We start from the raw sequence: 17,187 nt of genomic DNA, 5'->3' as shown, positions 1-17,187 counted from the left end.
TCTTCATTTTCTTTAACATCTCAAATTATAATTCAAAGTAAAATAGTTATCAAGCAGTTATATATTCTTATTTAGTCATGTAAAATTTATTAGTAATTCTACATCGATTAAAATTAAAATTAAAATATTAATTAAAATGCTCATTCAAAATCAAACAAGTTATTGCGAGGTTGAGTCTGAACATTCGAATAATAGATATTTGAGCTGTTAATCACTTTGAAAGGCAAGTGAGGTTGAGTCAAAACCTTAAACTTGTTCGAACCTTTAACTTGTTGTGGTGGAGGTTGGCCTTCTTTCTAGAGGAATCCAAAATTAAAGTTAAGGGGGACTCGATTTTTTTTTAACTCTAAAATTATAACAAATAAACGTTGTAGTCACATATTTTGAACGATAGTGTCAATTTCTTTTTGGCATTCAACCCATTTCTTTCTTTTCTACTAGTTTTCAATAATAACAATGATATCTCTAACATTAAATCATCTTAAACTAATGTAACTTACACTACATTTATTGAATAACAATGGTTAAACTTGAGTGGTTGAAGGTGGCTGAGCACCACCCAGTCTCCCCTTGTCTCCGCCACTGACCCTCATGGCCTCGTATATATTAAGGAGTATACATGTTATATATTTTGTGTATGATTTATGTCCAAAGAATTTGGAGCAGACCTACACCTAAAATGTATCTTCTTAAGCAGAGGTGAAGTCAGAATTTATATGCAAATGGCTTACTTGATAATGAAATACTTACATAAAATATTCTTAGGTCTTGAGGGAGAGTTACAATTATTTGCACATGATAATACAAATGAAACTCGGGTCTAGATTGAGCATTGGGGGAGACTAAGCACCCCTCAGTCCCCCCTTGTCTCCGCCCCTAATTCTTTCGATCATCGACGCTTGTTGTATTTTCTTTTTTTTTGCATATGATAAATAGATTTTAAATAGATTTTTCTTTGTTGGCGTGCTTTTTAACATGTTTGGTACACTAGCCAAGTGTCCTGTGTCTCTACCCTTAGACATCTTTGGTTTGGATGCTATGTTATGTTGTGGTTTCTCGTGGTTTGAATTTCCACTGTATCATTTTATACTTGTTAATGTCGTTCAATGTTATTATTTTATTACAGAGTATGTTTTTTTTTTGGGCAATTTCTTTTACGGGGTAATATTTTAGTTAATGAGACACTAAAAAGAATCCTATATTTTTAAAATTCATACATAATTTGGGGACAAAATCATAAAATTGGAAGAATCAACGACAATGGCGGCAACGGGTGATCGTCTCCGACCTCTGTTACGAACGTTATTATCTCAATCTCAACTCCAATCACGCATCTTTTTCTCATCATCATCATCATCATCATCATCATCCACAAATAAAAATGGAAGTATCATTTATCAACACACACTCAAAACACAACGCCCTAACACAATCCGCCCTCGAAAACACCTCGCTAATTCCGTCAGTTTCATCGGCACCGTCAATTCACCTCTTAAATCCTTCACTGCATCCAACGGTTTACAGTCTGTTTACACGCAGCTCAAAGTTGAGTATCCATCCAATTCCAACAAATTCATGACGTAAGTTTTATTTATGCATACCTAGGGTTATAGTATGTTTTGTTTAACTATTAGTAATTATAATCAATAATTATAATTATAATTAGTAGTCTGTTTAGTTATGCTTCTGTTTATTTTGATATATAAATTAATGACAACTGATGCAAGCTGTTAACTACCTAAATGTATAATTTTAATTGAATTTGGGAATAAAATTGGCGAATTCAGTTCCTGGTGAACCCTAATACATGGTCTTCAATTGAATTAGGATTGATATGAAATAATGATCACATCAGCTCTTGATATCTGACATAAGAGGCTTAAAAGACTAAGAAAAATATGATTTAGCTTGCTATTCAAATGAGAAACTTTGTGCTTGCTTACAGCTACAAGTGGTATGTTATAAAATGGGTTGCAGATTGATAGTCCCCCTGATTGATTCTTGAATCGCGAAACGCTTTCCAAATTAAGTATTTCGACCCTTTTCTGCCTCGGGTTGCACGAAATCTTAGTTGGGATAAGACAAGAACGCAATTTGATTCTAGGCAAGAAGAGATCAAATTATAGTATTAGTGAGAATGTTATGTTTTATGTGTATGTTGCTATGAAAAGCAGAAATCCCAAAACCGAATTGATATTCTGTTGGACAGTGTCTAGTCAACACTTACAGGCGTGCACTCCGCACTCTCCGAACCTGTTACTAAGTATAACTAGACAACTCTTGCTTTTCAAGTAAATCCCAATTACCTAAATTGATTGTTAGATGACACTAAAATCACCAACATGGTGCGCCGAATCTTTGATTCCTGTTAAGATAGTTTGTAATTTCTTAAAATGAATGTCCAATGTACTTATACTTAACAGCCAAAGAGATCTTTGCATATTGTTAGTAGAATAACTTAAATGTTTATGTTTATGTCGTCTGCAGAATCTTCTTGGACATGTGGGATGATATGGCTGAGTTATCTATTCAACATCTGAAACCAAATGACTATATATATGTATCAGGGTATCTGCGATCGGTTAAAAAAGCTTCTGATAGTGGAAAATTGGAACTGAAGCACAAGGTCTGTATGCTTTATATCCTTATCTAGCCTTAATCATGAAATAATTTACAATGAATCTTTCATTGTTTCCATACATTTGATAATAGAAATTCTAATGAGCCAGTAGTCGCCTGGTAGTTTGTAGTGTACTAACCATATTAAAAATTTGAAATAGATGAGTTGCTTGGTGTATATGTCAACTTGAAACATTCTTGTAGTGCAGATAACACCCTTTCCAGACTTCAAGAATTTAATAATCAGTGACGTAATAATCGTTTTTCCAAACTGTTATAAATGACTAAGTGACGTGTAGTTTAACATGTTGTAGCATTTTTATTTCTAACGTCCTAACAAGAGAAAGCAAATAGCAGCAGATGATCGCAAAAATCTGTAGTAACTAGGAACCATGATAATTAAAAATTAATATTCATATATAATGATAACAATCCACCTAAAATTGGCAAATGATAAAGTCAGTTCTTCTAGTGATCACTATAATAACTAATGAAAGTTGGCCGTAATTACTTACTTCTATCATAGATATCCTTGTCTTCTATTATCATTCTGATAAGTAGATAGACTATATGAATATGACTTTGTCCTTAGATAATAGTATATGATCCCAAATTATTAGCATATGAACATTTTAATGAATCATTCTCTTATCGTAAGTATTACAGAGTATATGACAATGGAAAAGATCATAGAAGTCCCTTTGAAAATAGTATATTTCCAAACTATATACAGTTAGTTCATCTATATGTATGTTGCAATTTTATAGTCATTTCAATGTTTTCATCATTTGTGCTTACCATTGCAGGTTATTGTGAAAGAAATAAACTTTGTTGCAAATAAAAATCAAAAGACTAACAATATGGAAGGTAAATTTCATGACTTGATACACTATTTTGATGTTTATGTCTCTTATGTATAGTGTTAATAGTTAGCACTTAGTGGTAACACATTTGACCCGTTAAGATTAAACATAACATGAATTGATCCATTCATTTTGGTAACCCGACTCATGATGCAGATCAAGGAGAATCAAGCCAAGAAAAACAAAGAAATCGCCTTTATTTATGGCAAGTGTTCTTTGCAAATCCGTACGAGTGGCAGGATTTAAGAAAGCACAAGGTCAATCCAGGACAGCCTGATTTCAAGCACGAAAGTAGTGGTGAAGCTCTTTGGCTAAAACCTTATGATCCACCATGGATAATGAAACAGCTACGACTGCTGGATTCTAGAATGGGTGACATGGGTTTTCAACAACATCCAACATGCCATTCAAGTCTCTCACAGTTTGAATTATAAACTAAAAATTAAAACTTGCACATCTGATTATTGTTTAATTTTGTAATGTAATAGAACAGTTGGATGATTTGGGTACGCAACTGACTACTAAACAACTATCCGACTGTAGTGAGGAATGAATATGAATTAAAGATAAGGACACCTTACAAGTTACAAGTAAAGGACAACTATTTCCTCTATTTTCCTTTCCACTTTTTTTTACTATTTTCATACCCTTACTCAATTGCGCAGCCCCCTAGATTGTAACGTACTGATTTTAGCTACTAATTACTTGAAATAGATTAGATTAAGTCAAATTAATAAAATTTAATATTAAAGTTGAAAATAAAGGAAATAATTGTAACTTTAGTGGTCAAGAAGAGTTTGCTTGGATCCAAAAAGACATGGCCGTTAACCATTTCACTTCAATTGTCTCCTTCGACTACGTGTGCAATATGCTCTTTTTACTTTGAATCCGACTTCCAAAAGTAGATACTAAAACTAATAAAGTTCCTTTATAAGCCTCTTTAATATATAAAAATATATATGTTTTTTTTTAATGGCGATTTTATTAACCACGAATCTAGCAATGAGTTGGATTAGATTTACAAGGGCGTTAAAAATCAAGAGTTACTGAATCTCCTCTATGGGTAAGAAAAAACAGAAACGATTGTAATATAACAATGAATAATTCTTCATCGGAAAAGAATTAGAAGTAATATTGTTTCAAAACCTCCAAAATAATCCATAAGAAAGTCGTCGTCACGAAATACATACGATATTTCACGTGCTTCAAAACCTTCCAATCTTCGAGCAGTTTAACCCATTCGATCCAAGAATTGAAAACTAGTAAGTTTGAGTCGACACAAAACCTAATGCTGCACTAGATAACTAGCCACCTTGTAATAAAAAAATATAAATGATCCCTCGATTCGACTCCGGTGTTACAAACGAGGTAAGAAATAAAATTTATTTCTAACACACCAGACGAGAGTTTTAAACAAATAAGAAGCCTACCGACGGAGACCCGACAGATAAATATATTAATATTGCGAGGGAGAATGTTACACCAAAGCGTGTTTGGATGCAAATAAGGAAGTCGATATGGATGCGAGTATAGATTGAACAGTGAAGCAACAATCGTTGAAATATGCCATGACCATGTGTCTGGGATTCTGTAAGGTTAGTTAAACCGATTTCATGTTGGTTCTGATGATACACTAATTTCTTTACATTCTTCTCTCACATTCAAAATCTAAACTTACCCCATTAAATTTTGAATCACGATTACTCTCATATTCGAAAAAATTAGATGATTTATCATCACTATTAAACTTGTCTCATTTCTTGCGAACACAGTATTATTAACGTCGTTGCTATTTGATACCTAACGCATAATCACGAGCGCGTAAGGTGTTAGATGAAAATCCTATTAGTACCGTTGTGTTCGAAAAAAAGAGACGATTCAATGGTGGTGGTAATGTGATATAGTTCCTTTGAATTTTGAAGTTAATGCCGTTTAAAATTGGAAAGAGAGAAAATGGTAATGTGACAAGTTAAAAGGGGTGATTAACCATTTAAGTTATTTAAAGCCAATTTAAAATACAAATACTAGCTTTTAAATCCGCTATTATGCATAATCATCGATGAATATGAAAAAAAATTTAAGCATGTGAACTATGTCGACTTCGATCAATTTATTGCTCTAAATTCATTGAACTTCGATAAGCCTATCAAATCAGGCCATCTCTTTAAACATCGTTTTCTTTCACCTTTTTAGCAATTTTTTACTCCGTATAAGCTTATAAAATTCTGTTTCCCTTCTTATCGTTGTCATTATGATATGAAGCTTACATTTGAATTAAACTAGTCCGGATCGGACCGCGCGTTGCGGCGGGGGTTTACAGGCTGCGTATTCATATTTAACGTAGCGTTGTGTATTTACAGAGGAGAACACGACCCATGTGTTAAGCGTCGTTTTAGATGTCGTTGTGTTAAACGTTTTTTAAAAAGTATCCGTTTCGAACGTAGTTAGTTTTGTTTTGTTCAATAAATTTTTTCGAGTGTAACGGTGCTGTCGGAAAAATTTAACTCGCGGCGAGTAGAAAGATACGGGTTGTCGTTGTGTTTAGCGTTTTTTAAAAAGTGTCCGTTTTGAACGTGGTTAGTTTCGTTTTGTTCATAAAATTATTTCGAGTCTGACGATGCCGTCAAAAAAATTTAACTTGTGGCGAGCGGGAAGATACGGGTTGTCGTTGTGTTTAGCGTTTTTTTTAAAAAATTGTCCGTTTCGCGTATAGTTAGTCCCGTTGGGTTCGTAAGATTTTTCGTAATTGAACGGTGGTCTCGAAAAAATTTAACTCGCACCGAGCGAGAAGATAGGGTCCGTTATAAATTCGGGTGGAATTAGTTTCTTTTATTTTAATAAATTATATATTTACACTTTTAACCCCTGAGAAAGTGTAAACTTGAGAGGTCGTTGTGTAAATATAGGCGAAGTTGAAGGACCGTTTGTAATGTGAACGCGAACTCAAAACTACAATCCAATAAAACTAAAACTACATAGACTCCCACCACATTTAGTATATAAGGATTAAAATAATACTCCGTATCTATATTAATTAAAGAACGTGTTAGTATTATATCTTATCTTATACTTGCATAATAGTCCATTCTCAAATTTAAGGTGGCTTTTGGTTTGAGAATTTGAACCCCGAATTTAAAATCTCAATGTATTTCAATCTTGAAATTTTGAAATATCATTTTTCACTTCGTATTTATATGATTTTTTTTTAAAATGGTAAATTTACAAATCTTACTTGCAAAAATAGAAATTTTACAAAATCTTTTACGAAAATGGTATAACCGAAGTTCCAAACTTCGGATTTGGCAAAATCGAAGTTTGGAACCTCGGATTTGACCCTTTATGCTTTTACTACAGTTACTAGGCTGACCATGTGTACAAGATTGCCACCCGTGCCCTAGACCGAAGTTTCAAACTTCGGTTTTGCAGGCTTTTCAGCAAAACCGAAGTTTCAAACTTCGGTTTTGCCCCTGCCATTTTTTGTTCACTTTAACCCAGAATCTTGCTTTTGCAGGTCGTAATCTATGCTTTTCTACATGTATTTATACCACTTGAAACTTCATTCTCAATAACAACATCACATACAACACAACCACATTTCAAACACATCAAACTTAGATTTATATATCAATGAAATCACCAGTTGAAAACTACAAAAAACACTAAATCACATTCTAAAAAAATGACCAATTTTGAAAACGATGGATGGGAATACCTACTTGATATCGATGATTCCGACCTCACTCAATCTGTATCAGTTAAAAAACCCATTGAAACCATTTAGGTGCCGACTGAGTCGCCACCATTCCCCCGACAGTTACAGTCCCCCCAACGTAACCTTCAAAAACAAAAGCAACATATTTCATTTTCTAAGATGCGTATGAACTACGAAATAACGAGAATAACGTTGTGGATGACATGTGTACGCAAGATTTTGTAAGGGAAATAATAAACAGACCTGAAGTGGATGATTCGTTTACACTGGATTCGTGGCTACGCGCGATGGAGTTTGCATATCCGTACGGAGGTAAACAACAAAATTGTGAAAGGACCCGTTCATATACATTATAAATGATTCACAATAGTTGATTACATCGTGAGGTATTTGACCTCTATATGATACATTTTACAAACATTGCATTCGTTTTTAAAAGACAACTTTCATTACATCGAAAAATGACAGACATGCATACCATTTCATAATATCCAAACTATAAATGACCTAATCTGTCATTTACTTAACAATAATCTTTATCGAACTCAACAACTTGAATGCAACGTCTTTTGAAATATGCCATGAAAGACACCAAGTAATATCTTTAAAATGAGCAAATGCACAGCGGAAGATTTCTTTCAAACCTGAGAATAAACATGCTTTCAAGTGTCAACCAAAAGGTTGGTGAGTTCATTAGTTTATCGTAATCAATCATTTCCATCATTTTAATAGACCACAAGATTTCATTTATTCAATAATCATACACTCGCAAGTGTTTAAAATTCATTCGTATGGATTGAACACCTGGTAACTGACCTTAACAAAATGCATCTAAAATATCCCCATATATAATTGATGTGCGTAGAGGTGTATATGAAATAGCTTATATTTTTGCTACGAAATACTATTAAATAGATACAATTTTACACAAGTTATTTATTTATTTATAGAGTGGATATACCTAAACCTTGCTACAACACTTATAGGCAGTGTACCTAATTGTACAGTAGTGTAGTTTTTAGTAAGTTCGGTTCGTTCCGCAGAGATCTAGCCAAGTTTAACGCTATATTTTTAAAACTATATTTGTATATATATATATATATATATATATATATATATATATATATATATATATATATATATATATATATATATATATATAAATAGTAGTATTATTATAAAAGGGGGTTTTTACCGTTTAATGACCGGTTTGTCAATTTTATGTCTTAAGTCGCAGTTAAAACCTAATGTAAACTATTAAAAATAAATATAACTTAATTTAAAGCGTAAAGTAAATGACGATAATTAAAGTGCGATAAATAAAATTGCGATAATTAAAAAGTACGATAAATAAAATGACAGTAAATAAAAGTGCGATAAAATATGAAATAAAAGAATTATGCTTATTTAAACTTCCGTAATCATGATGTTTGACGTGTTGATTTTAATTTATTACCATGGGTTAATTGTCCTTTGTCCTGGATTATTCGATATGTCCATACATTTTTATCCATAATAGTCCATCAGTCATAAATATAAAGTGCGAGAGTCTTCGTCAAATTATCCTTATACCCGAAGTCAAATATTCCAACTAATTGGGGATTCGAACTGTAACAAGGTCTTAATACTTTGTTTAATGAATACACCAGGTTATCGACTGCGTGTAATCCAAGGTTTTATTACTTTGTTAACAATTACACCAATTACCCTTATATGTAATTCACCCCTGTTTCAACAAGTCTATTGATTATTAATCCATCCCCGTGTCCGGTAAAATGAACAATTATTGGTATTTATAGATATCCCGCCCACCGTACCCGATTAAGCGTATGTGGTTATTTATAGATACGTCAAATTATAAGTCTATATATTAAATTAACGAGGTATCATTTAGTTAATATAAAGCCCATTAATAGCCCATAGTCTAATTTCTACAAGTGGCGTTCTTTTATCCAAACCCCAATTATGGTCCAAAGCCCAATTACCCCGTCTTTAATATTTTAGCCCAACATCACGATTACTTTAATTTAAATAAGCATAATAATAACTTAGCTACGAGACATTAATATAAAAAGATTGAACATAACTTACAATGATTAATAATAGCGTAGCGTTACACGGACAGAATTTCGACTTACACACTTACAACATTCGCTAGCATACCCTTATTATTATTATTATTAATCTTAAATTAAAACTAAAATTATATATATATATATATATATATATATATATATATATATATATATATATATATATATATATATATATATATATATATATCGTGAGAGATAGAGAGGATAGAAAAAGATGTGTTATTTTCGTCCAAAACACGCGAACTTTATAGGACCTGAGCTGATACAGTGCACCATGCGATCGCATGGTTTTTGGTCTTCCTGGCCATGCGATCGCATGGCCTTCTTTTAAAGCTCACATACTTTTGTTTTTTATTTGCCGACGGTTTTAATAAATAAATATAATATATATATAATTTTAAGAATTATTTATATATTATATTATATTTATGTGCATAGTTGACTTGTAATTTTTAGTCCGTTGCATCGCGCGTTGAGAGTTGACTCTGGTCTCAGTTCCGGATTTTCGAACGTCCTTTCGTACTATTTAATATCTTGTACTTTGCGTTTTGCGGCTCGTACTCTTGTAACTTTTAGACGTTTCTCATCAATAATTTGAACCACTTTGATTGTACTTTGTACTTTTGAGCTTTTTGGTTGTTTGCGTCTTTAATTCGTCGAATCTGTCTTTTGTCTTCACCTTTTATTATTTAAACGAATATCACTTGTAAATAGAACAATTGCAACTAAAAGCTTGTCTTTCTTGAGGGATAATGCTATGAAATATATGTTCGTTTTTAGCATTATCAAATATTCCCACACTTGAGCGTTGCTTGCCCTCATGCAATATAGTCTTGAAATAAAAATACTAGAATCACTTCTTTTTTCTTCACACTTTGTACATCAGTGATTTTAATACGGCGGTATGAACAATGATAGTAACGTTGTGGTTTACAGTCCCACATGACTATGAAAATTTAGATCCTTTAGGAAATTGGATCTTTATGAAAACATTTGATCTTTATAAAATTCAATCTAGCTTTTACCCTAGATAAGTTTTCCGGAATAACCCTTCACCGGTGTTTGCGAAATTGTTTTTGTGGGTTTCAAATTTGAAAATTTTAGCTCAAAACTTATGGTTTTGTGTTACCCACTTGCTAACCTTGTATTAGGAAAGCAACACATCCAGTATACTTGCTCCGTATATTACCTTTTGGTAAACTACCGTCCGGTTGTAAAGGAAAGCGTTGAACAAGCAACTGTTAAGGCAATGTCCCGTGACATGCTTTTGATTATGGTCTATATCATGTCGGATGCAATTACTATCCTTTGTAGGAGCAATAGTAAAGATCACCCTATAGTTTTTTCGGTCTGGCACAAGGTCCTGTCTTCGACCATGCTATGCAAGTTGACAACCGATTTGATTCAGGTGACCTAATGAATTTCATGTGAATTCCTAGGATTTTACGTTCAATGGTAATGAACGCATTAAAAATGGGTTTTCAGAAAACAAATCGGTTTGTAATTTTGATCAAAATATTTTCTCGTTCAAGCTCAAGTTTAGATATCATCGAATTCCATGAGTTTGTAATTCTCAATCTTTAAAGTCAATCTCAAGGATTGAGTAATATCAGTCTTAAAAGCTGATTTTTGATCTTTAAGGAGATTATCCTTTCTGGGGATCTGATTCATTAATCTTATAAGCTAATTTGCATGGTGCCCCCATTGTACGAGACAGATCCTCTCATGGTTAGGATAAGTCTGACCACTTGGCGACCCTGTTTGATGCTGAGGTCAGTGGATTTCCAGCTGATTTTCGAGAAAACTTTTCAAGGTTTTTCGTAGACTCTACAACTGGTCTGGAAAAACAACTTCCTGACCTAAATCAAGAAGCGCGTGTCTTTTTCTCTCGGAAGACTTTACTTCCTTATAAATTCTATTTATATTACAATAAACTGGGTAAAACTGATTAATATCGTCCAAAACAAAAGTATCTTTAATTATTTGTACAAAAATATGTGATATATGTTCTAAATAACTTGGTAAATTTTTTCCACACTTGACTTTTATTTTCCTTTCATTGCCTTTTTATTTTCCTCTATTCCATTTTAAATGAATTCTAACATTTTGAGTTGTTTCTCAATTTATGTCCTTTCCGAGGTAACAATAATTTCGGTGTTAACACATAGTTTTATCGTTCATAAATATGTATAAACATGATTTTTAATTCATTTATTTGAAAATTTTGAAATTTTTTACTAGAATTGGGTAGTCAGTATATAAGACTAGGGCCGTTCTTTATTATCATTGAGCACTAGATTTTAATAAAACTACTGCGTTACTAGTATTTTTAATGGTAACCAAGTGTTTAATATTTAAAATTTTAAAAATTCGAAAGAATTTATCCTCTTCCCACACTTAAGATCTTGCAATGCCCTTATTTGCAAGAAATCAGTACAATTTAAATTATTGAGGGTGATTAGCGTAGAAAAATGATTAAATTTTACCAAAGTTTCCAAACATATTGGCGTTTGTTTGTTGAATGATAAATGGTGTACATCATTTGTTCATTCCGTCTTGTTGTTACATCGCATTTGTTTTTCGTTTTGTCGTCAAAATTAGTAGTTTTTGCTGAACTTAATGCCAGTCTTTGAAAGTTCGTTGTTTTACCCTGTTGTGTACAATTGACAATATACATACATACAAATAATAACATGCATAGTAATTTGAAATGAGACTTAACATTCCACTTTCAAATCAAATATGAAATATTAGTACAACATAATAAAAATGTTAAAACTTACATAAAAGTATCACAATATTATATGTTTTAAACATAAGTAAATAAAAATAATAAAAGATAAAAATCACCAACGAGAACTATATCAATCTGGATAGGGGTTCCAGTTCATGTCGTCGGGCGGGTTCCACGGTTGGTTATAGGTGTACTGATAGGCCTGGTTAGGGTCGTAGAAAGTAAATGGTGGTCGCATATCGGGCTGGTGTGGAGGATAGTAAGCAGGTCGGGTCGGTACGTAGTTATTTGGTACCTGAGGTGATAGCTGGCTCATGATCTGATGCTGATGATAGTGCCATCTATCATGCTGTCGTTGCCTAGAATGCTCATACACATTCTCGGCGTGCCACTGCTCGAACTGACTATGTCTAGCCTCGTTTGTAATTTCTACCTCATCTATACACTGGTAAACGTCAGTCATAGCCTCCCTAATAACATCCCTAATGTCATCCGGTTCCTCCATTTCCTCATCTGAACCTCTCTCTACCTGTGGATGACGACCATCATATGGTAATGCCTGATTGCATCTGCTCTTTAATACCTTTGCACCCTAATAGACCTTCAATCCTAAAGTATCAACCTGTTTCCTACACACCATCAGTGGACCCCCTTGATCCCTATCTATACCCAAATACTCTCCAATGAGAGTAACAAAAATACCTCCTCCTATTATTCCCCCGTCCTGTATTCCTGCCACCATTTTGGACAGATAAAAACCAACACAGTAGGGGATATTAACAAAGCTTCTAGGGTTTCGAATACACTTAAGGTAAAATAAATCGTGTAAGGTCATCTTCTCCTTGTTTTTACCTCTTTGTGTAATCGAATTAGCTAAAAATCTATGTATAATACGTAGCTCTGCTTTGTTAATATCTAAATAGGAATGTCTTCCTCCCATCGTAAAAACATTATAATTTGACATACGCCTCCAGACGGCGTCCGCGTCAAAATTTCTATCTACCCTTTCACCATGATAAATCAAATTTGTACAATCAGGTAGTAGTAATTCACCAGGAGTGTAAATCTGTAAAGCCCTGGCCATGTCCAGCATGGACATCCTATACATCCTATGGCCAAGTAAAAATATAAGAAAATTCCTATCATCTAACCTAGCTACATCCGTATTTAACGCTATAGTACTCATAAGCTCAACACACCATTCCTTATATACATGCCTACGAATGATGAATAATCGTTCCTAATCGGGAAAAGAAGAGTTGCCATACCTTTGGATCAGATGCTGTCTAACTGAGTTAACTAGTTGGACCCTTTCCAAAGGCTCCCAATCGATTACCCTCGGCACTTCTACATTTTTCGTTACCAGTTTAAATTTGTTACTTTGATACGTCGGGTAATCTCTCCAACTTCGATCTAATCTCAAATTGGGATGTAACTGTTCTTCATGAATCGTTGAGTGTTCTATTATCGGATGAATCAGAAATTGTACGCAGGCATTAACATATTCTTGTTACGGATCATAGTATGGTATGTGTTGATCAGGTTGTTGTTGTTGTTCCTGTTGTTGCTCCGGTTCATATTGTGGCTCATATTGCATCTCTGGCTGTGGTTCCGGAGCAGGTTGCCTAGATGATGATGATGCACCATCAGTATCGGTATATCTCTGCAAAACACATTAAACACAAAATTTGTGCATCCAAATATGCATTAGTGTTAGCAAAATAACAAATTAAAACAATTACAATAACATGTTTAATCTATATTAAACTCATGCTCATTTTCACATTTTTATCAATTCTACACTTTTTCAAATAAGCATATATGAAAATGTTTACAAAGTTTATAAGCATTCTACTCAAATAACATGTCAAAATAATCATTACTAGCAATTAAACAAGTTTTAAATGGTATTTACATCAATTTAATCAAGTTCATGAATTTTAGATCTAAAAAGTCTACTTTAATTCTCAAAAATCATGTTTAGGATCAAAGTTTGGATCATTTAGCTACCTAAACATGTTACACTACTTAATTTAGCAACAATTCATGACAAAAATCGGTCATAACCTGTTTATATCAAAAAGTCCCAAATTGCTCAAGAACACAAACCCTAGATTTCTAAATTTTTTGAAGTTTTTGGCTTCAAATCATGTTAAATAGCATCAATCTAGGTTATACATGCATAATATACTAACAATTTAACTCTAATTACACTAGAAATTAACAAAATCAAATTAGGTAAAATTTAGCTCAAGAACACTAAAACTGAAAAATTAAAGAGTTTAGGGGTGAAATTTTTACCTTTCTTGTAAAACTTTTTAACAAATTCATGATTAAAGCGGATTATAGCAAGAAATTTGGTTGAATTTGGTGAAAATTTGATGATTTTAGGGGTGTTTTTGGGTTATGTTCGTGTATGTCTGTTGAAAGTGAGGAGCACAGAGAGCTCGCAGAAACTTATGTTCCTGCCCAGTTTTTTCACTCCATGCGATCGCATGGTTCCCATGTGCAAACTCCATGCGACCGCATTGGGTCCGTTTTTTTTTTTTTTTTTTTTTTAACCTTATACTTTTAAAACAAATAATTAATTAAAAATTAAAAATTTTGTTTCTTTTTAGGATGAGGGCGTTTCGGATCGTTGTCCTAGTCTGTCTCTCGACAAAATTTTAAAATTTGTCACTTTTTAAGCGTTGTTTTAAAAGTAAAGATTTTTGAGTTTTTTAATGTTTTTGGCATACTTTAATTCAATAAGATTAAAAATAATGATAATAAAATTTCTCGTCCTGCCATCGGGTAAAGCAATTTCGGTTCAATGACCTAGTTTTCAACTCACGACGAATTTTAAATATCAAATTTTTAACTTAATGAAATAAAGTAAATTTTTGTTTTTAAATTCACACCAAACTTAAATTTAAAATGCATAAAATTTCATATTAATATTATTAATATTTTTGTACATTAATTTTACAAACTTATATTAAAAATATTAAAATTTTAAAATATTTAAAAACTTAAATATAATGATTTAAAAAGTTTACAATATTAATTTAATATTTATATATTAATTTTAAAAACAAGATAAAAATTAAAATTAAAAATCTTTTTGGTCTTTTATCCCACTTTAATCAATCAAATATTATCAAAAATATACGCCCCTCTTTTCGGTAAAGTAATTTCGGTTCCATAACCTAGTTTTACTCCTGACGAATTTTTGAAATATTTTGGGTTGATTGATTAAAGATATTTATACCTTAAGAATAAACGGTAAATTTCGCAGTGATGTAATAAATTTTTGTATGATATCAATAATTTCGGTTACGCATACCTAATTTTATTGAATACCAATTTAATACTTTATAGCGAACGATTCAACGTTTATTATCAAAAGGTTAAAAGCAATAAAAACAAATAAAAACTGTACATACTTACCTGTGAGATAGAATTCTCAGAGACCTGCTTTAGCCGACTCATAGGAGAGTCGTGTGATTTGGTTCTCCATAGCTACGTAAGCGTAACCTCGATTCTTCAATATCTTTTCTTCTAAACATATAAACAGTCCTTCTCTACATAGAGTAACAAATTCGGTATTTGAATATGTTTGATTGTTCGAACATTTACCTTCGTGTGACCATTTTCCGCATTTATGACATCTTTCAAGGTGTCGTGCTCTTCTTTTTGTTGCGGACTTTGATTTGCCTTTACCAAAATGTATCTTATGATGATCTTTCCTGAGTTCTTTTCTTACTCCGTCCATTTTGCCTCTTATGAATGATACCAATTCACTCGGAAGGGTGTCATTATTACGTTTAGTAATCATAGCATGTAGCATTAGACCATGGTTTAGTTCAAAGGAATTCTTCATCTCGTAAAACCTAAAAAAATAAAAATGCAGAATGGAGGGAGAAGACTAGTTCTTTAGGGTCTGCTAGGGAAAGATCATTCGGATTCCATTCTCGGAAACTACACGAAAACAGAATATCTAACTCTAACAGAAATACATATTACCCTAAAAAGATTCGAATCTCCCCACTCTTAGTTAGCTGTGGTGTCAAAATTGTGATTAACTTCATTTTCAATTGGACTATCAACAACTTGTATATCTCTGACTTTTGCTTCAAGCCAATTGTTGATTTCCTCTGTAATTTTTACAAATTCAACTAACATTGCCTTTTCTTTAGGCGACAAATTGGATACTAATCGGTTACATAACTTAAAGTCCCCCTTAATCCTAGCATCTTGAATCCGTTTATAAAGTTTCTTCGTTGAACTGTTAAAAACGGGTTCATCTAATTCCGTATCAACAACGGGGTTCTTTGTTATCAGGTCATCATTGGTTGTTGCTTTATCTTCCCCACACTTAGGCGTTTTTATTGGTTCAACAGTTTTGATTGGTGGAGATCTAAACTTTCGGTTCACAAAGGTGATCGATTTGTCACCATCCCTAAGTGTCATTCTACCTTCTCTTACATCAATGAACGCTTCGGTGGTTGCTAAAAATGGGCGACGTAAAATTAGAGGAATATCAAGGTCTTCCTCCATATTAATAACTATGAAATTTGCAACAAAGGTCAAACTTCCCACTTTAACAAGTAAATTGTTTGCTATTCCAACCGGGTATTTAATGGTTTGATCAAATAATTGAACACCTATTCTGGTTGGTCTTAATTTACCCACACCTAATCTTTTGTATAAGAAAAGAGGCATAACATTTGCACTTGCTCCTAAATCTGCGAGTCCATTATACATAGCACCATCGTTAAGCAAGCAAGAAATGATAAATTCACCCGGGTCTCCTACTTTAGTAAGTAGAGTTGGTTTGTTAACCTTTTCCAAGTGATCTTTTCTTGGTTCTTTCATTTCTATTTGAACTTCTTGTTCATAATTTGCTTCGTTTCTTAGAATGGGAGGTTTGTATAGGAATTCTTCTTCATCACTCCAATTTGAAGCTTCCCATCTTCCAATTTTTGTTTTTCATATGTTGTTGATAACATATTTATGTTTTCCTTCTGAGGATTTTCTTGGGTGGTGAAATTATGATTGACTTCATTGTCAACTTCCATCAGACCATGTATCTAATGTTTAACTCTGTGACCATTAACTTTAAATTCAATCCCATTTGAATTTATTAACTCTATTGTTCCGTATGGGAAAACTCTTTTAACT

At 32.8% G+C, this 17,187-nt stretch overlaps 1 protein-coding gene across 1 annotated transcript; it reads left to right on the top strand.

Moving 5' to 3' along the window:
• Positions 1 to 1,233: 1,233 nt before the first annotated feature.
• On the top strand, positions 1,234 to 3,969 carry LOC139893953 (protein OSB1, mitochondrial-like). The gene is made up of 4 exons (XM_071877159.1): positions 1,234 to 1,580; positions 2,488 to 2,626; positions 3,426 to 3,486; positions 3,639 to 3,969. Exons 1-4 carry the CDS (start codon positions 1,261 to 1,263, stop codon positions 3,914 to 3,916), a joined length of 798 nt encoding a protein of 265 aa, XP_071733260.1. The 5' UTR covers positions 1,234 to 1,260; the 3' UTR covers positions 3,917 to 3,969.
• Positions 3,970 to 17,187: the final 13,218 nt, after the last annotated feature.

The sequence above is a fragment of the Rutidosis leptorrhynchoides genome, chromosome 2 (genome assembly GCF_046630445.1).
Source record: "Rutidosis leptorrhynchoides isolate AG116_Rl617_1_P2 chromosome 2, CSIRO_AGI_Rlap_v1, whole genome shotgun sequence".
Taxonomy (NCBI): domain Eukaryota; kingdom Viridiplantae; phylum Streptophyta; class Magnoliopsida; order Asterales; family Asteraceae; genus Rutidosis; species Rutidosis leptorrhynchoides.
This window is presented reverse-complemented; position numbering and strand designations above follow the sequence as displayed.